Here is a 20,324-nt window from a genome sequence, read left to right on the forward strand (position 1 = left end):
TGCCAGATGTATTAAGATATTTTTGAGACCATCATTAATCATCCTTTTTAGGAAGAAAGACTGTATTTCTTACATACTCTGTACTCCTCTTGCCTCCTTCCCCTGCTGTGTCCCCTCCCCACAACAAAATTACTAGTAGTTTGGGTGGTCCTTGCTTCTGTCTGTGTGCTCGAAGTTATCATTGTCTTAAGCTAGACTGAAGGCTTAAGCAATTGAAAGCTATCACTGGCTTTGAAAAAAAAAAACCCAAGAATTGAGGTGGAAAGTATTTCGTCTCCCAGGGCATGGAATTTAAGTAATGCTGCATAAGTAGGGAGCAGAAGGAGATGAAAATATGTACGGAGACTTCTAGGTGGGAATTAAATGCAGGTTTGGTTGAGCTTTTAACATGTTGTGGTATGGCTCATTTGAGGAAATTGCAGTAAATCACCTAGCTGCTTTTTAGCCACACTTAATTTAGATTATGTTACTCTGAAGCAGTCTGATACTTGCTTCTGTCACTTACTTTGTGCTTACTGCTTTCTTTTTCACAGCCACGTGGGGCACCAAGTAGCATCATGGGGCAGGGCAAAAAAATAATGGAACCTATAGAAATCAGAAATCCAGGCTTTATGTGATGGTGTTACGCAGAACATCATCTGGTCACTGTTCTAGTTTTTGCGAGTCTAAGCCCTGTTATAGGTGGTCTTTGATTACGGTGTATACCTAGTGCAGCCTCCATTGTGGACTAAAGTTGGGAAATTATGCTTAAATTATTTGGTTCATACTGAGCTGTAGTAGCAAAAGACAAGGTAAATTAACCTGTATGGGCAGTGTTACATCATGAAGATGTAACAGTGCAGGGCCATACCATAATCCTAATGTAAGCATACCAAAGAGCCTCCCTGTGGAACATCTCTTGTGGTAGCAGTCAAGCAATTTAATACTGAAAGTAGATGATGTTGGTGAAAGGAATGGCAAATGGCAATGCTCTTAGTGTATTTTTTTCATGACAGAGTTTCTGCTTAAAAAAAATACATAAAATTATTTTTTGACTGAACTACTGGGTTTTCAAAAATGGCAAAATCTTCTTTTGGTAGATATTCCTCTACTCCCTTCTATCACATCTCTGAGTCTTGGTGAAAATGAAGAAAAAAGTGGACCTTTTGTCGTTCACTGGCTCAACAATAAAGAACTTCATTTTACCTTATCCATGGAAGTATTTTTGCAACAACTTAAAAAGAATTTTGAACATCATTCTCCTGAGACTAACACTGAGGAATCTAATCAAGTGGATGACAGATCAGAAGAAGGTAAAAGTCTTATCAGAGACAAATGGTCTATTTTACAGGTTCATTTTACAAAGTAATTTGTAATGTTCTTTCATGTGAAGTAAGAGGCGGCAACTTGACATGTAAGGATACAGACAGATTACAGTAGCATTTCTATGCATTTCGTTCACTTATGCTGGAAGTACATAAGTGACTTTTAAAAATCTGTGTCTAGAGATTATTAATTTGTTTCTCTGGTTGTTCCAGAGGTTTTGAGTTAATTATGCTAAAAACTGTATTATTTACTTATGCTGACCTTGAGACCTTTGCATGGAAGTCTGTTGTTATAGCATTTTTAAGGAAGCAGGTGCAACCTTAGAATTAACTTTCTTTTTTTTAATATTAATGTACACCTAACTTAAATAGCTTTATTCCATAACAATACAGGCAATTAATTTAAATATATGTGGTTTGGACATGATTGCTTTTGTTTTGCCTATGATTGCAAAAATTTATATAGAATGGGGAAAAACAAAAGTATTTCAAATTAAGGTGCAATATAAACTATTTTGGTTTGTTAGTCATTGCCTGAGGTCGACTAGAGGATTTCTGGTTAAAATTTTCATTATTTTAAATTTGTGCTTACATGAGTGGCTTATAAAGATGCCTGAAAGGTTCTCCAATGCCTGAATAACACTGATTGCTATACTTCTGCTTTTGAATATAATATATGTATCTGTGTGTGTTCTAGAAGTTGATGAAAATGGAGATGAACAAAAAGGAAACCAAGAAAAGAAGGAACTGGGTGATGAGAAAACAACTTCAAATTCAAGCCTTGTTCCTTTATCTTCTGCCATTATTGATCATGAAATTGAAGTACTACTTTCTGAATGGAGTAAAAATGCTGACATGCTATTCAGTATACATCCTATGGATGGTTCACTGCTGGTATGGCATGTGGACTGGCTAGATGAATACCAGCCTGGCATGTTTCGCCAGGTGCAGGTACTTTATTTTTTCTGGATTATGCTTTGTTATTCAGTGGGAAGTACAACGAGAAAATAACTGTAATACTTGTTCTTTCTCCCTTTCTTAAAATCCCAGGTGTCATTTGTGTCAAGAATTCCTGTTGCGTTTCCGACGGGTGATGCAAACTCTCTTTGCAGAAGTATAGTGATGTATGCTTGTACCAAAAATGTTGATTTAGCTATTCAGCAAGGCAAACAAAAGCCTTCTGGCCTTACACGATCTTCATCTATGCTTATCTCTTCTGGACACAGTAAATCAACCAACAGTTTAAAACTAAGTATCTTCACACCTAATGTTATGATGATTTCCAAACATGCAGATGGGTCATTGAACCAGTGGCTAGTGAGTTTTGCTGAGGAATCTGCTTTTTCGACTGTACTCAGTATTTCACATAAATCCCGATATTGTGGTCACCGTTTTCATCTTAATGACTTGGCTTGCCACTCAGTATTACCACTGTTGCTTACAACCTCACATCACAATGCTCTAATTTCACCAGATGTGGAAAATGAAAAACAGGCAAATGATTCTGTAAAGTATCAGGAGTCACCAGTAAGACTTCAGAGTAGAGGCAATGCAAATGTAACATCCCAGGATCCCAATGCAGTTTACAGTGAACTTATTCTTTGGAGAGTTGACCCTGTTGGGCCTTTGTCCTTTTCTGGTGGAGTTTCTGAACTTGCTCGGATCAATTCTCTCCATGTTTCAGCTTTTTCTAATGTTGCATGGCTGCCAACACTTATACCCAGCTATTGCCTTGGTGAGTTTCATTTCCTGATTTGTGAAGTGTTCTAGAATAGAAGTAATAAAACCTAATAATGCTACTAAATAGATAATATAGATATACTTGAATGCATTGGAAAAATTGTTAAACGCGGGTCCTCTATTTGACAGATTTCCAAGCTGCTGATACTTGGAAATTGTTTATTCCTGTGTGAAGAATTACTGTGTTCTTCTGCCTTCTTTTATGTATTTGATAATTTAGGAGCTAATGCAGTAAAGTTCTTAGATGCTAGTGCATACTTCAGAACATGTTGAACACTCAAAAGCAGAGGTAGATTTTGCTCTGCTTTGCAAATGGGATTTTCAATTCCTTTCATATACTTTGATTTGGTTGCTGAGCACAGCATTAAACCTTGTAGTTCTTGCTTCTGAACAGAAATTAACAAGAGAGAATTTTTCTTACGCTGTATTGTTTTCATAATTTCAAAATTGCCTCTTGCAAAAAAAAGGGGAGCAAGTTGGTGTTTGAAAATTTGAGCACTTCTTGAATTCTTATTTTTCAGGTGCATACTGTAATTCTCCAAGTGCCTGCTTTGTGGCTAGTGATGGACAACATCTGAGATTATATCAAGCTGTAATAGATGCTAAGAAACTTTTGTGTGAGCTCTCCAATCCAGAAATTTCTGTAAGTGAAAAGATGTCTCAAGTTTTTGGAGGTTGGAACTTCATTCAGTAGCAGTAGTTTCAGACTTGTTGGTAACTAAGCTGGTTGCTGAGGATTTCACAGATTATGGTAGTTTAGCTCTGCTTGTTAAAACAGACATGGTAGAGCTTTTTAGCATTCTAGACATACTGTATTCCATTTAACCTCAAATGCTGCATATTGAGGCAGGTCAATATTTCGTTGGGAAGTACCTCTGAAACACTTGCGCTACAAGGAGTAATAACAGAGCAGAAAACTGTGTATGTGCATTGTCTGTTCTAAGGAAAGGTTGAGATGACAGTGCAGCTTGGGGAAAGGACAGTAAGCTGTTGAATGTGAGGCTTTCCAGATGTTCTCATCACCTTTCAGCCACTGAAAAAAATATGGCTCTTGATAAAACTGGGAATTTTACCTGTGTTCTTGGTGTGTTGCAACCAGTGTATATTTAATGCTTTAGTTAGCATTTGCTTAGGGATGTTGCACCTGCATAGCAGACTGTGCCACAGAAATGCCCAAATCTGAGTTAACAAGACCGTTCCCCTGACTCTTTTTAAACAGAAATATGTTGGTGAAGTTTTTAACATCATAAGTCAGCAATCTACAGCTCGTCCAGGATGTATCATTGAACTGGATTCTATCACAGAACTTGTAAGATCTTTTTCTGTACTCAATTTATACCATATTTAGCTTATTTTAAAAGTGTTAATAATAAAGGCTCTATCTGTAGTTCAGGTAAATAATAAAGGCTGTATCTGTAGTTCATCAGGTGAAGATGAGGTATTTAAAGACTGATCCTGACATAAACTTGCTTTTGGTTTCATAGTAACTGTAAATGAAAGGAGTGTGAGTAATGAAGGTGCATTTTCTTGAGAAATCTTTCATTTATTTCTATAACTTACCAAGTTAAAAGCTACCATGTTAGAGAGCAATCTTAAACGTTACACTCAGTGATGTTCACTTCTTGTGTGTGTTTTTACTTTCTTAGCATGGCAGGAAAACGCAGTTATTCCATGTTTTTCAAGAAGACTTCATTTTAAATAACCAGGAGAAGGAAATACCTGAAAGGAACAATTTATCAAACTCTGGTAAAGAATTCTTTTTCATAGAACATTGAAGACAAAGTATTACATTCTTCATTCCTCAAAGGAAGAAGAACTTATTATATACCTCTTAGCATTTTAAGGTTAAATACCTTACTTTGACATCTTTATACTCTGAAGAAGAAAATCTAGTTTAAGAAACTCACAGGTGTTTCACTTCCTTTAAGAGTAGCATGCAAACAAATTTTAGGTAAAGTTATTTGAATCATGAGATACCCATCATGTACTGTATTAAGTATTCTGTTGCTGATACCTTTCTTACATGAGGGGGAAAGGGATTTTAAATGCAGAGCCTGTGGCTGTAGGGTATGACATAGACAAAGCTTATCACATCCTTTCATGATGGATGTTCATCAGCTTCACATCAGCTAAATACTGCTCCTCAGGCCTTGTGTGGTATAAAAATGACAGGCCAAACAAATTCCCCTAAACAGAATAAAATACAGTACTGTGAGTAGTGTGTGAAATTGTAGGTCTTCAGACAGATCTGAATTGCTGTGGAATAAATGGTCTGTTTTCCATGGTGGAGCGGGTCAGTAGTTGTGTTAAACAGGCATCTCAATTTTATTTTGTCCTGTTCCAGTGAAATAATGTGGAAAAAAAGGGTCAGGGCAAAGTTTGATACCAAGTCATCTGCAGTAGTAAAGGAAATGCTGAATAAAAGGAAGCAAAGTTGTGGAACAGTGTCAAAATGTTGCATAATAACTTGGTACATGCAACTTTTGTTAGAAGAGAAGGGAGACACCTAGGGAAATACTACCTGAACTTGTATATACATAGTGATCAATTCTGAATTTGCTGTTTCTAGTCAAGAAAGAGTCAAGAAAGAGATTTGGAGTAATAAGAGATAATCTATGAAAATGTCAACCCAACTCTCAGGAGAGGTCAAAAAATGCAAATGGAACGTGGAAAATTAGGAACAAAATAGAGCACAAAAAGAAGTGTTACTCTACAGCATAAATTTGTTCTACATTTGCACCTTGAGTATGATACACAGAAAGGACTTCAAAAGAAATATGGAAGCTATATGATCTTAGAAAAGGGTAGCTGTATATACGTTTGAATGTGTTCTGAAGGTCTATATGGATTGTTGCCACATAAGAAAAAGGGTTAAATGGACCCTTTGAAATACTAAATTAGAAGTGTATTCTTATCTGAAAGTATTTTCTAGTACTCTATAGCTCTTCAGTTTTAAAAACCTCCACTCTTTCCTCTTTAATAAAGCATATAAGTAATTAGCTCATGTTATTTTCAAAAGAAAAAGAAAAAAATTCACTTCCATTTTTCTACAGTACCATAAGCAACCCAGTGTCAAACCTACAGGGCAAATACAGCTTATTATTGATCATGTTTTATGTAGATGCACACCTAAAGAAGGGTCAGGGGAACCATGAAGAAAAGATGAAACTAGCTATCTAAGTAGGCTGATAAACTCACTATTTCTTCTTGGTCCTAATGGTTTTACTTTAGTGCTAAGGAAGGAGAATGGTTGGGTGCACCCTCCAGAAATGGGCTCCTACTAATATTACAACTCATGTTGTCTTTTCTTGGGGTGAAACTATAGCAAATAATTTCTTAGGAAGAAGCAGCATTGTACCTCTTGTGCATTCCAGACTGTATAGTCAGTCTGGCTGGGTTGCGAATGATGAGCCTATCCATTAGACCAGGCTGTGACTTTCCCAACTGTTGACATGGCATTTCTTCTCTAGATGTAACTTGTATGCTTTTTATACATTAAAGGCCAAATCTCTGTCTAGCTCACTGTCTTAACTGTACTGTTGCTAGTAACAGATAGCTAAGAAACTGTGAGAGACAAGCATGTAAAAGACAAAGGTGTAGAGCTGAGAGTACATTCTGAGATTTAACTTTATACACAGCAAATTCATTGTCCTCTCTAAAAGAGAACATTGGCAGTTCTTCATGTGTACCTATAATTGTAGTGGTTATTGCTTATGATAGAATACTGAGAAAACTAATATAACAGAGTTGGATGTAGTCAGACTTTGCATTTCAGTATTAGTTCATGATAGCTTAATATGATTATTTGCTAGCCAGCAAAATTTAGTTCTTTCAGTTGAATAATCCATAATACCTTCCTGTTCTGAATTTCATCAGGAAACCAGCAGAATGGATTCTCTGAAAAATTCTACTTAATAGTAATAGAGTATACTCAAAACCATTCATTACTCCGTATGTGGCATTTACATTTGAAGTCAATTCCTGTCTCAGTAGGTAAGCCATCTTTCTTGTAGTTTTGTTTTTTAAAAAAGTCACTATCTCATGAATATATTTGCCATTCAGCATATTCTAAATAGTATTTCAGCTTTTAAAAAAGCATCTGCAATTCTTTGATTACAAGCTTTCATCACAACTCATTCTTTCTTGATTACTTCTTAATCTTCAATGCTGAAGCTTTTGAGTTCAGCCTCAAAAGTTTGGTATTTTTTGTGCATTGTAAGGGCAAATACATTTATCTGGTTTTAATACAGCCTAACAGTTCAGATGTGTTGCTTCTCAGAAGTTTTTGTTCTGCAATTTTTGAGTTTGCACATAAGTTCTAAATTGGACCATAGTCTGAAGCACCTAAACATGAGATACAATTGTGAACAATTTTGAAGTTCTGGATTCTGCTGGTTCTCTTTCAGACTACCAAACTCCCACAAAAACTGTAAAACTTTTAAAGTTATAAGATACAATGTTTTTTTTAAATTAAGTTTTTAAAGATACATTTCAGTAGTTTTCTGTTAACATTTAAAGATTTTGAGAAAACATAAATCTGGCAGTCACCACTTACCAGAGGAATCTGTTATAATGCATGTTTCTGTCATTTAAACCAAATTGGTATTTGTCTTACTGTTGCTTTCAAAGACAGAATTTCTTCAGTTATTTTAAGTATTATGGCAATTAGTTCATAAATTGGTGAGAAGACTAAAGATCCAAATTTTCTAATCTATGTATATGTTGAGGACATTACTGATAAGACTTTTCAACCAATGTACTGGCTGTTTTCATGTTCCAAGTCCATCAATTCATGCTTCCAACAGTTGAATTTTATTTTTAAAAAAAAGTAATGAAGCATTTGTATCACATAATCTCCAAGATCCTACATTTTAAGCAAATATTAACAAAACTTTTCTGAAAAATACCTTTCCCCAATTTGAAGATAAATCATGGAGGTCTTCATTTATTTTTCTCTAGCTGCAGGTATTTTGTGCTTCATGAAGTGTTAATTTCTGTGGATAATCACATACATACCTGTTTTGTCTGCAGTTTTGGTGTTTTGGGTTACAGTTTGATTGTTTTAAGTCTGAAGAGTTTAAAGTTACAACTTCTCAGCAGTTCTAGAATTTCAGAAGTATTTAATCTGAGGTATGCTAGCATTTCTCTTTAAATCTGAACATGGGAATGCATTTCATTAAAATGAAAAGAAAATTTTAAGTCAGGTTCTGTCTGTCTTTTTGGAACTTCTAAGGTGAGTAAAATTACTTCTCAGGTTAAAAGAAATCACTGACTCTTTTTAAATTAACAATGCAAACTTTTTCAGATGAAAAGATAGATTCAAATACACCTGAAGCAGCAACACAAACAGAAGAATTGTATTCTTCACCAGATCCAGAGAAGATTCAATCACCTTTCACTCAGAAGTATCAGGCCTGTAGAGCAAATCTTCAAAGCACCAGCTGGCTTACACTGTCTTCCAAAATGGTGTATAGTCAAGAGTTGAATTTGCCAGAAGGAGTAGAGATAATAAGTGTAAAGCCATCAGCAGGTTTGTAATTTTTTTTAAACAATAAAATAAGGAATCCTTGCCTTTCTGACTTTGGTCTTAAAATAGAAACAAAGTAATAGTAAGTTTGGTATTTTTGTTAAAATTAAAACACCTTAGGTGGATCCAGAAGGTTTGCTAAAACTTGCTCCCCTGACTTTATATCTTGATTCTAGAACTAATATTAAAATAAAGCTTTTATTTAAGGTAGACTATTTATTGAATTCCAGATGCTTGCAGTAAAAGGAATTCTAGAAACACAAATCTGGTTTTGCAGTCATTCATGAAATTTTTTGTAGGATCTGTAGATAAATTCTAAGGCTTTCATCAGTCTTTTAAAAAATATTTTATAAAGATTTTTAAATTTCTGAATGGGAAATGTGTGGGAGAGATGATAGATATTAGTATTCAGGTTTAAATCACATAATTTGACTCCTCCCTAGAGCATGAAATGGAAACAAAGGGTAAAATGGTTTCACTGTATTTTCATCATCTCCTTTGTGAGGGCCTGCAAACAACCCTCTTTGAGAAAAGTGCTAAGATTTTTTTTGTTGTTTCAGAATAATAGAATAACTGAATAAAAACGTCTTTATTTTACTTTTCACCCAGTAAAACTGTATTTTATTTAATTTTAGGACATCTGAGTTCTTCTTCCATATATCCTGTTTGTCGTGCACCGTATCTGCTGGCTACTTCATGCTCTGATGGAAAAGTTAGATTCTGGAGATGCAGAGTTATCACTGAATCATCAGGTTCTTCCATGCCAGAATGTAGTGCGCATAGTGATGTTGCATACGTATGGGAAGAATGGCCATTACTGATTGAGGATGGACTTCTTAGTAGTAGTGCTATTAATGTTCCAGGAAGGCCAACTGAAGTTAGCTGTGCACACACAAACAGATTAGCAGTAGCATACAAGCAGGTAATATCTAAAAACAGTCATCTTTCTCAAGATTTTATAATGCATGTTAGTATTTTTGAATGTGAATCTACAGGGGGTTCTTCTTGGATTCTAGAACAGACTCTTCATTTAGATGAGATAGGCACCATGTTAGACTCTGGTGTTAGTATTGATAGTAATTTAGTGGCATATAACCGACAAGACATTCCTCTGTCTCACAGTGCGAATATTATGCCCAGCACTAAACACTTGGTACACTTAGACTGGATGTCTAGGGAAGATGGTTCACATATTCTAACAGTGGGAATTGGATCAAAACTTTATATGTTTGGTCAGCTGTCTGGGAAAATGCAAGAACAAAATGGTAAGGATATTGTAGCAATCTCCCATAGTGGCAGTATAAAGACTACAATCCTTTCTAGGTTTGTTCTGCTGCGTTGTGTTGATTTGGTATCATCTGTAGAGGGGTCACCTCCTTTTCCAGTCTCCTTGTCTTGGGTGCGTGATGGTATTCTTGTAGTTGGAATGGATTGCGAAATGCATGTTTATTCCCAGTGGCAATCTCCTTCCAAGCAGGAACTAGTTAGTACAGATTCCTACAGTGGAAGTACACCGTGTATAACTAGCTTAATGAAACAAAGCCAGTCAGCTGCCTCAGGTCTGCATCCACCAAAGCGAACCTTGACCAGATCTATGACCAGTCTTGCACAGAAACTTAGTGGGAGAAGATCTGCCTGTGATTTGTCTACGGAAATGGAAGACTCTGGTCTTTTTGAAGCAGCTCATACATTATGTCCCACTTTACCTCAGTACCATCCATATCAACTGTTGGAACTCATGGATCTTGGTAAAGTACGTAGAGCAAAAGCCATTCTGTCCCATCTGGTGAAGTGCATTGCGGGAGAAGTTGTTGCTATAAGTGACTCTGAACCTAATCATGATAAGAGGCTCAGATCTCTTACCATCAGTGCTAGTGGAAGTACTGCAAGAGATCCCAAAACGTTCAGCAAAACTGAGACTACAGACTATATTGAAATAGACTCTGTTCCACCATTGCCTTTGTATGCTCTGCTTGCCGCGGATGATGATTCATCTCATTCCTGTTCAGAGAAGTTTAATAATCAAAACAGTCAAACTAAAAAAGATGTGCACAATGACAATTATGAAGATCTCTTCCAAAACACTGTTACAAGTACAGAAGAACTTGTTACATTTGATGCAGATGAAGACAGTTTGAAACCAAAAGTCATCGATCTTTCTCAGTATAGCCCAACTTACTTTGGACCAGAGCATGCTCAAGTTCTTTCTTGTCACTTGCTTCATTCAAGCTTGCCAGGTCTGACTAGGATGGAGCAAATGTCATTGATGGCCTTGGCAGATACAATTGCTACTACCAGTACTGACATTGGAGAAAGCAGAGACCGAAATCAGGGTAAGCTGGCTCTTCCAGGTTAACTACTGTGCTTCACAACATTTCTTGGGAGTTTTTCCTATTTTGTGGAATATTTTTGTGGCTTATGAAAGCATGTCATAGTTTTGCTTCATAATACAGCCTGTATTATTTACTATGCCATCACAGTGTTTACTGTTTAAGACTTCAGACTTTCATAAAATTAAATTTTATATTGCTAACTGTTAATGCCAGTGTTAGTCCATCAGTCCACATACCATAATTGTTTCTAGTTCATTTCTGAAGAGACAGCTTTCTTAACGGCCGATGTGTGTTGCACTATGTAAAGAAATTGAGAAATAAGTTATGGATTTTTTTTATGACACGCTTTCTGTTTCTTGCAATAAGAACAAATAACTTCAAAACTTTCCTTTTCCTTGAAGGGAAGAATCATCAATTAAGCTATTATATTTAAGAATATAAAGTATTAGGAGTCACAGAATGGTAAACTATTTCTTCTGTTAAGACACCCAATAGCTACTTTAGTAGTTTCTCTAAAGTACATATAAAAATACTTAATTCCAGGTGGAGAAACTCTTGATGAGTGTGGATTAAAATTTTTATTGGCTGTTCGGCTTCACACATTTCTGTCAACTTCACTTCCTCCTGTACATCGAGCTCAACTGCTTCACCAAGGTAACTAATGTGTTTTTTTAGATGAGGTGAATTTTAGTGATGTAGCTGTGCATGTGATTACTGTGCTGTTGACGTGCCTCTGTAGAATCAATGAGTTACTTTGTTGGTTTTTTAAAAAAATTACTGTTCCATATGAATGTATGCCAGAGCAGAAAATGCCTGGTTTATTTTAGGTAGAGGTCTTGGAACTGAAGTGATTTTCTTCTAACAATTTTTTAGTTTTAATTTTTTTCTACTCCCCAAAAGAACTGACTTTTCTGTGCTTCTAGTACCATGTTATTCCAAAAACGTTCTGCAGGAATAATGCAGTAGAAAATAGAGTACGTATTTACTTAGTTTTTTGGTACATGTTTGGAAAAAATCTCTTACAGTCTACTCAGACTTTAAAAGTTTTTTCATGTGCTTAGTGTAATTATGCAATTAACTATTTCAAGTAGTTTTCTTTGGTGTAGTTTTAAGTAGTTCCAATCTGATATTGCAGATGACAGAAAGAAGTGGATTTGATTAGGCCTAATCAAATCTAAAGGACTGTCTGTGATTCCTTCTTTCAGTAGTCATCATGACAGTTGATGGCATTTCCAATCTCATGGCTTGTCACCCCTCAGCTGCATCAGAGATTGAAATTTGCCAGGACTGCCACAATAGAGTACTGCTGAGTTAGCTCTCCGATGGAATACTTTTAGTTGAGATACTTCTGCTTTTGCTGAACTCGGGAATTGGTGAGAGTAAGAAGTGCCTCCAAGGCATCTGCAGAGGTGCAGCTGAGTGTGCCTCAGTTTAAAGAAGCATCTCCTCGTCACTAGGATTGCAGTTACCCATATCAAGCTATGCTGCTGCTTAGTGATGGCTATCTTCATGTGATTTTTTTTTTTCCTTACAGTTTTCTTTTGTATCTCTGTCCTCAAACCTGTGATTATCTGAAATATCCCATTTTCTAATCCAAGTCAAAATAGGCAACCTACCTTTCAAAACTTTGAAAAGTTTAATCAGTATGTTGCACTTTGTATCACAGCTAATCTTAATGCCACCTGAAGTATCTTCCGAGCTTCAGTCAGTAACTCTGTTCTTTGCAAACTTACATACTTGCGGATGAAAAAATGTTTTAATTTGTATGAGCTTTCTTTAATATTTGGTATGCAGTGCTTACAAATATTCTTAAATTTCTGTTGCCTCATCAGCAATCCACATAGAAATCCAAAATAAGCAATTCAACCTTCTTCCCTTCTCCCTTTTCCACCCCTTTGACTTTAGATTCTGGATTATTTTATTAGTGAATCTCTTTTTTTTATCTTTTTTTCTTTTTTTAATGGCTTATTATGTAGGCTTATCTACTAGTCATTTTGCCTGGGCATTTCATTCAGTAGCAGAAGAAGAACTACTGAACATGCTTCCTGCAGTGCAGAAAGGAGATCCAACATGGTCAGAACTCAGAGCTATGGGTATAGGATGGTGGGTTCGAAATATCCATAGCCTGCGGAAATGCATAGAAAAGGTAAACATTGCATTCTGAAACAAAATTTCCAAACTTTTTTCAAACAGCTGTCCTCTGGTGTTTACTTTCTATTTACATGGTTCTAGATTTTCAGATATGTTCAGTGATTCTGAATGTTTCGTGCTGTATTTTTTTTGTACATACATCTTATTGTATGAATATGAACTTTTGTATGTATTTTTTTTTTAGTACTTCCAGTTTCAAATTCCAGTGCGAAGTAGATTTTGGGCTTTTAGATATTCCATTTTGAAGGTGGTGGTGTATAGTGCTTATAGTGGATGCTCAAGATACAGATTGAGCATATAGGGGTTTTTTTATAGCAAAATTGGAAACAAGTTACAGGAAAAAACTTTCTCAGAAACCTGTCAGAAGTGGGGTCGACTAAGATATTGTACATCTCTCTTGCAAGTGGATACATTTCCTTGATAACAAAACCTTCTCTTGTTTTGTTTTGGCTTGTTTTGTTTGGGTTTTTTAAAAATATGTATTTTAATCATCATGGATGTGGCAATAAGCCTAACCTCATTATCACTTGTTTTAAACTTGGAAAAGCCAAGTGTGTTGAGCTAGAAATTTAAATGCACAAGATAATTTGACTACAAAGCATGAAGTGGTAAAATGCATGTCTCTACTTTTACTTTTCAATCTTCAGCAATTAATAATCAATTTATGAAACTTACCTGCCCTTGCATTTTAAAAATTCCAAGTATTCTGGGCCTGCATTTAAGGTTACCTTGCACGGGTCTTGGACTATTCTTGTTGCTGCTTACCCCTTTTTGCTTTCCAACCTCCAAAAGTAATCTCCTGTAAACAACTTTTCTTCTGTCATGACTAGTCCTAGCCTGTTCTTCAAGACTCCATCTGTCCTTTGATTACCAGAGCAACTAATAAATCAATTTTGTTACGATTTCAGGAACCGATTTCAGACGTAGGCATTCCCGTTTTGTCTGCAAAAAAGCTTTGAGAACTGGAAGAGCGTTAGCTAAATTATATCAAACAAAAACAAGGGCTTAAAGCTGTGGTATCTTCATGCGTTGTTATGTCAGACTCATAATGAGGGGAGGTATCCTATATTAAAGAGAACTTCCAAGCACTATGGAACATGGGGTACCAGAAGCATTTAAATTTTTGTTGTTTTTTTTGCTGTTGAACTGTCTTCACAGGTAGCTAAAGCAGCCTTTCAGAGAAACAATGATCCACTTGACGCAGCCATTTTTTATCTTGCGATGAAAAAGAAGGCTGTGATCTGGGGATTATACAGGTAGGAGACATGCAGGCTCTTACATGGAGTTTCATGCTGTCTGGTATAATTTTGGGAAAAAAGTTGAATGTGATGGTAATCCAAAAGAAGCACAAATACCACCATTGAAAGCTAAGATTCAACTTCTAAATTAGTCACTACATTGAATGGTTAGTTTTTAAGCTTCTTGTGTTTACTGATGTAATTTAGTTGCTGTTTTTGAAGGTAGATGCTTCAAGTTTTACTCTCAAATTACTGTAATTTCAATCACTGCTTAATTCTGATTTATTTTTGAGGACTATCTCATGTGTGCAATGACACGGCTATCTTTCAGAACAGTGTTTGTCATTGCAAATTTTACCTTAAGTTCAGAGGACTGAATTAAGTCCGTCTTTCAGACTGGTGTTTCATAACATAACGTTCAATGTTGCAAACTTTTAAAAAAGTAGTTTGCACTGTCACTCTTAAGAGCTCACCTGGGAAAAATGACCTTTTCTGTATTTGTATCAAGTTAACTGAAAATACTATTAGTTTTTGTATTTGCTAAAGTTTTTGTTATTTTAAATATGAAGCCTCCTATGCTTTCAGTGTGGTGAGAGCCTCTGCATTTCGTGATGAAAACATCTGTGTAAAATGCTACTGGCATCTGAGGAAATGAAGAGCCATAATGCATTTAGTAAAATATATAATATTTTTATCAATTATGTTCAATATGCAGGTCCCAAAAAGATACTAAAATGACACAGTTCTTTGGAAACAACTTCACTGAGGACAGATGGCGTAAAGCAGCATTAAAGAATGCTTTTTCTTTGCTTGGCAAACAGCGGTTTGAACATTCTGCAGCTTTTTTCTTGTTGGCAGGACACTTAAAAGATGCGGTGGAGGTAATAAAATAATGAACTTTTTTTTAATGATTAAGACTGTTATTGTCCCAAACTTACAGATATATTGAATGTGATTTTCATGCTGCATTAATATGACCCCTGAAGATTGTGGTTCATTTGTGCACTTTCCCTCCCACCCTGCCTCCCCCCCCCCCCCCGCCCCCCCCCCCCCTTCATAACACACAGAAATCCTTGATCTTTATATTTTGATTCTGTTTTAGCTCTCACATTAGTGATACTAAAAAGTCCCATGGCTAATTTCTCTGTAATAATATTAAGAGGCCTACGTACCATTAACTTGCTTTCAGATTGTCTGCCCTGTCATGTATGAAGGCAACATAGTTTTTCATTGGGAAGTTCCAGATCTGAAAATGAAGGCTTTTTGACACTCATGTGGGTTGGCTTTTAGAATACTTTCACAAAAAAAATTATTTCCTGAGTCTGTTTGAATTGAAAAGTTGGGAGGAAATTAATCTCTTTGATAATGAAAGATTTATCCTGTAAAGCTTCGTAACCAAAACATCCAGCTTCAAGAGGTAACGTGCACACTGACAATGATTTGTTGAAGCCAATTGATTTCAAAGACCTATTGTCACGTCAGACTTAAACTGAAGAAATTGCAAATCAGATCTTGCATTTAATAGTTGGCCACAGTTATTCTGCATAGTTCCTGCTAATGTTTTGTGGAATTGATAGACCTATTTATCTCAATCTGAGCAAATTCATGTCACTTCCTGTCTTGTGATCATTTTAACCAGAGGAGAAATTATGATGTTTGGTCTTGTGAATATATTTATTTTCAATTAGGTCTGCCTTGAAAAACTGAATGATATTCAGTTGGCTCTTGTAATATCAAGACTTTATGAGTCTGAGTTTGAAGTATCTAGTACTTATAAATCTGTACTACAGAAGAGAATTTTGGGAAGTGTGCTTCCTGGAAAAGAGAGCTCAGAAAATGTGCATTGTGACCCTTTTCTACGAAGTATGGCTTACTGGATTTTGGAAGATTACAGCAAGGCTCTTGACACTTTGATTAAACATTCTGTTGAAGGAGGTAAGAATATGAGTACTATGCCTGTTAGGTTGGTTTTAACTATTTGTTCATTTAAGTAATAGTTTCTTCAAGCATACTCTGAACAAAACCAGGTACTGCACAGTTGCTCACTGTTGCTAGTAAATAGCTTGCTGTAGTAATGTATGTGGTTTTTATAGTAAATGTGGTAACTGTGGTGTTGTTATCCTGTATGCCATAAATGAATACTTAATTTATCATTTAAGTATGTGAGTATCAGCGTAATGAGAATGACCCTGCAGTGATGCAGCTGTATTTCCAACTGCAGTTTAAAGATTAAGAGACAAATGAACTTCATTAGTTAATCTGACTCCATCACAACCTAGGAAAAAATTTCTGATTGCACAGTTACATAGTAGTCTGGAAAACATGTTTTTTTGTACCTTTTTAGTCCTCAGGAAGAATGGTTGACCAAAATGATAAACTGTCATAGAAAAGATATTGATACTTACTGTGATACAGGGAGGCCCACATGGTGCCTAAAATAGTGCATAGGTCTCCTGAAGTGATTTTTTTTTTTTTTCCCTGTTCACTTGCTAGCTTTATAGTCCTTCTAAGAATCAGTTACATTATTTCATAAAGTTAATGTTCTCAGGTAAGTTAAATGTTTCAAGTCCTTAGTAGTTACCATCCTAGCTGGTTTCAGTTCTGGCTAATGAGAGAGACTTGATGGAGATAAATACAGACTCAAATCCCCAGAGTTGTGTGATTCATTTTAAAAACTGATTTCAGTGCAAGTTACACACCTCGGGATAATTTTGAGCAAATGAGGGATATAGTGTTCAATTGTTTCCATCTTGGTCACATCTTCCAGTGTAAAATCATTTTAAAATAATACTAATTCTTTAATCTGTTCAGTGGCTTGTTTGTGGTGTTTTGCTTCATTTTCTTACTTAAAAGGTGCTCCTTCATATACTTTTTCCTATTATCTGTAGTTATTGTACTGTAACTCCTGATAGAGGAAAGAGTAAGGGTCTATCTCAGCTAACACAAACTCTTTGAAAACTGTGTGAATTGTCCTATGCTGATGCTCGTATGTTTTCAGGGTTTTTCATGTTTTGGTTTTAGACATAAAAATAAGACGTGTAGGTGCTGCGCTGCTGTATAGTTCATTTACTTGTATGTAATACTGATATCAATAGGTATATATGTTACGGATTTCCTAGTTTTATTGTAAGTTGCATTTTTGTTAAGAGGTAGACAAATCTAATCCAAAATTTTAAAAAATACTTTTGAAGTAAAAATCTTTAGCAAGATGAAACATCTTATTGTCATTTAGTGATGGAGACTTCAGAAATCTAAACTGAACAGGAAGGTCGTCTTGTCTGTGTGCAGTAGAATTGGGTTGACTGCAAGGAAAAGAAATGCCAGCAGTTTTAAATTAAAGGTCTTACCTGCTCTTCCACTCAAGCTTATACTTTTAGTAGTGATTAGGTTTGGTGATGTCCTTCCTCCAAGATACTCAAATGACAAAGGTGCAAAGGAAGGTGAAAAGGGGGGTGCAATGAAGTAAACAATAGAATGAATATTATACCTAATAGCCTTCTGATGAACTTAAAACTTTGCAGTGGATTGTTCATACAGAACAGTAGGTTTCTCATGGTGCAATATCTTTTCAGATGGAGATGGCTCATCAAGTTGTAACCCTGCAGTGTTTAACTTCTATAACTACTTGAGAACACATCCTCTCTTGTTGAGACGTCATTTTGGCTCTTCTGATAGATCTTCCACACACATTTGCCTAACAGTAGAAAATGGATTAGCTGACAAAATCAACCTAGGCGAAAGACGGCTGTTTTTCACCACTGCATATGCTCATCTAAAAGCTGGTTGTCCTATGTTGGCCTTAGAAGTGTTATCAAAGATGCCCAAAGTTGTCAAGAGGTCAAAGTCGTTCTATAGATCCCCTAGTTTAATGGATACTAGTAAAGATTTCTCACCATCTTCTCCAGTTAAAGACTTGGAAACAAAAGACCAATCTTCCAGTGTTGATTGGTCACAGCCAATATTGAATGGTCTAGGTTCATCTTCAGATTGTTCATCAGGAAAACATTCAAGTTCAACTCTTTCCTTTGACTGGAGCCAGCCAAGTGTGATAATCCAAAATGAACACTTGAAACTACAGTCAGACAGCGATGAAAGTGATGGGAGTGAAGATTCTTCCCTGGTAATGAAAGAGCTAAAACCTATGAAGAAAACTGAAAAATTGTATGAAACTAGTTCTAGCTACACAGAATCTTTTAGTGTAGTTGATGACAAAGATATTCTAAGTCCATCAGAAGACATAATTTCAGCACAGCTGAAGTTTAGAGCATGCCTGAAAATTCTTACTGTGGAGCTTCGTACCCTGTCCACTGGTTATGAGGTAGATGGTGGGAAGTTGAGGTATCAGCTTTATCAGTGGCTTGAAAGAGAAGTAATAGCTCTTCAGAAGACCTGTGATTATAGTGTTGAAGTAGAAGAGATACAGTCAGGAATTAGTGTGATGCCAGAAGAAGCTACATTACATGAAAACACTGAAGACTTAGCTGACCAGCAAAAAAATATGATACAGAAAGAAGACTTTCAGAAAAGACGTCAGTGGCTTCTGAAATACCAGTCTCTCCTAAGAATGTTCCTTAGTTACTGTATACTTCATGGCTCTCATGGTGGAGGTTTGGCATCTGTCAGAATGGAATTAATTCTGCTATTGCAGGAATCTCAGCAGGTATGTGGGGGAGATGAGTTTGTGTTTTCTCTGCTTCAGATTTGTTGTAGGTTTTTTTTTTTGAATGTGTTTCATATTATTGTTGGGTTTCCTACTATAGTATGCTGCAGCACCTGTTTTGTAGTAAATGTAATACTGTTTTTAATATGTTACGTTTTCTGTAGGTTTTGGGTTTTTTCTTTAGAATCCCCTTCCCAGCTTTCAAAAGTTGTTCTGTTCCTTTTAGGAAAGTGTACTACCATTTTGTGTATTTCTTGCTTGTTTTTAGGAGCAGTCAATACAGATACCTTCCAGCCCTCTACCAGAGCAAAGCTCCATACCTCTCCTATTTGCTTGCACAGCTAGTGCCAAAACAGTGGTGGCTAATCCATTGCTACATCTTGGTAACTTAACTCATGATATATTACATGCCATAATAAACCTTGATTCACCACCTCATCCAGATACTCAGAACAACAAGGTTTGTATTTTTTTTATAGTTGTTTGGGTGTCCAGTTTGCTGAATTTATTAATCTTTTTTTGACAGCATGAAAACTTCCAGGTGTGCCTACCTGTGACAAGTAATAAAACTGTGGAACATAAATATTTTCTGTAGTACTTATTTGGGCTAAAATAATGTCCACTGGTTACTACTTATTGTTGAGGTGCTGAGCATCTGGTTCAACAAGCTGAGGTAGATTGGCCTCTCTCAGGACTGGGTATTTGTCCAAGGTGACATCTGTTATGGAAAATATCTTGTACTACACTATCACTGTCACATATGTCTTTATGACAATATGATCATTACTTCTGTTGTATTAATAGTAAACTCATTTCAGTCCTAGAGCTAAGTAAAATTAAGTTTTGAGTATAAAAGCTGATTGTCAGCAAAGTGCAGTAAACTCAGACTTTTTTGTGAAACAGTATATATGTTCATACAGTAACATTTAGTCTGTTATTTTAAGTTATGTTTCTATAGGATTTCTTCTGTATTTAACCTTGGACTGGAAACCAAACTTAAAGTGTTAGGTTAAATCTTTCCTGACGTGTTTTATGTGTTAGGTCCCAAATAATTTTTACTTGGGATTTCAGTTCACAGTCTGTGCTTGGTTTCAGAGGGAACAGACAAATAAGTATAATAAACTCATTTGTTAAACTGAATCTTTTTGATCAGCCGATCCTCTAGCTCTTTATGTGTGTTTTGTGATACATTAAGAAAGGTGTCAGCTATGATAAAAATAGTGATCAGTGTGATACTGAGTAAATTGTATGTGTGTCTGCACAAGAATTTGTCAGAAACTAAGCTGCATTATAATTTTCTAAAGCAAAGCCTTTGTATTCTTAGCTAGCATATTGCTGCTGTCTCAGGGTATAATCACTGCAACTGTTGTA

The 20,324-nt window shown here is 35.9% G+C and overlaps 1 protein-coding gene across 7 annotated transcripts in view; it reads left to right on the top strand.

Moving 5' to 3' along the window:
* The window catches only part of DMXL1 (Dmx like 1), a 92,261-nt gene that overhangs the window by 37,816 nt on the left and 34,121 nt on the right, over nt 1-20,324 (top strand). For 5 of the 7 annotated variants that reach the window (XM_074856558.1, XM_074856560.1, XM_074856552.1 and 2 more), the window contains 16 exons: nt 1,080-1,292; nt 2,002-2,255; nt 2,355-3,039; nt 3,566-3,687; nt 4,264-4,353; nt 4,691-4,790; nt 6,921-7,037; nt 8,350-8,574; nt 9,207-10,904; nt 11,448-11,558; nt 12,881-13,050; nt 14,214-14,311; nt 15,009-15,174; nt 15,982-16,228; nt 17,866-18,953; nt 19,222-19,413. In XM_074856558.1, coding sequence (XP_074712659.1) covers nt 1,080-1,292; nt 2,002-2,255; nt 2,355-3,039; nt 3,566-3,687; nt 4,264-4,353; nt 4,691-4,790; nt 6,921-7,037; nt 8,350-8,574; nt 9,207-10,904; nt 11,448-11,558; nt 12,881-13,050; nt 14,214-14,311; nt 15,009-15,174; nt 15,982-16,228; nt 17,866-18,953; nt 19,222-19,413 — 5,576 coding nt within the window. The remainder of the gene's footprint in view (nt 1-1,079; nt 1,293-2,001; nt 2,256-2,354; nt 3,040-3,565; nt 3,688-4,263; nt 4,354-4,690; nt 4,791-6,920; nt 7,038-8,349; nt 8,575-9,206; nt 10,905-11,447; nt 11,559-12,880; nt 13,051-14,213; nt 14,312-15,008; nt 15,175-15,981; nt 16,229-17,865; nt 18,954-19,221; nt 19,414-20,324) is intronic. The other 2 variants (XM_074856556.1, XM_074856554.1) reach the window with 2 other exon arrangements.

Source organism: Strix uralensis, chromosome Z (assembly GCF_047716275.1).
Source record: "Strix uralensis isolate ZFMK-TIS-50842 chromosome Z, bStrUra1, whole genome shotgun sequence".
Classification (NCBI taxonomy): domain Eukaryota; kingdom Metazoa; phylum Chordata; class Aves; order Strigiformes; family Strigidae; genus Strix; species Strix uralensis.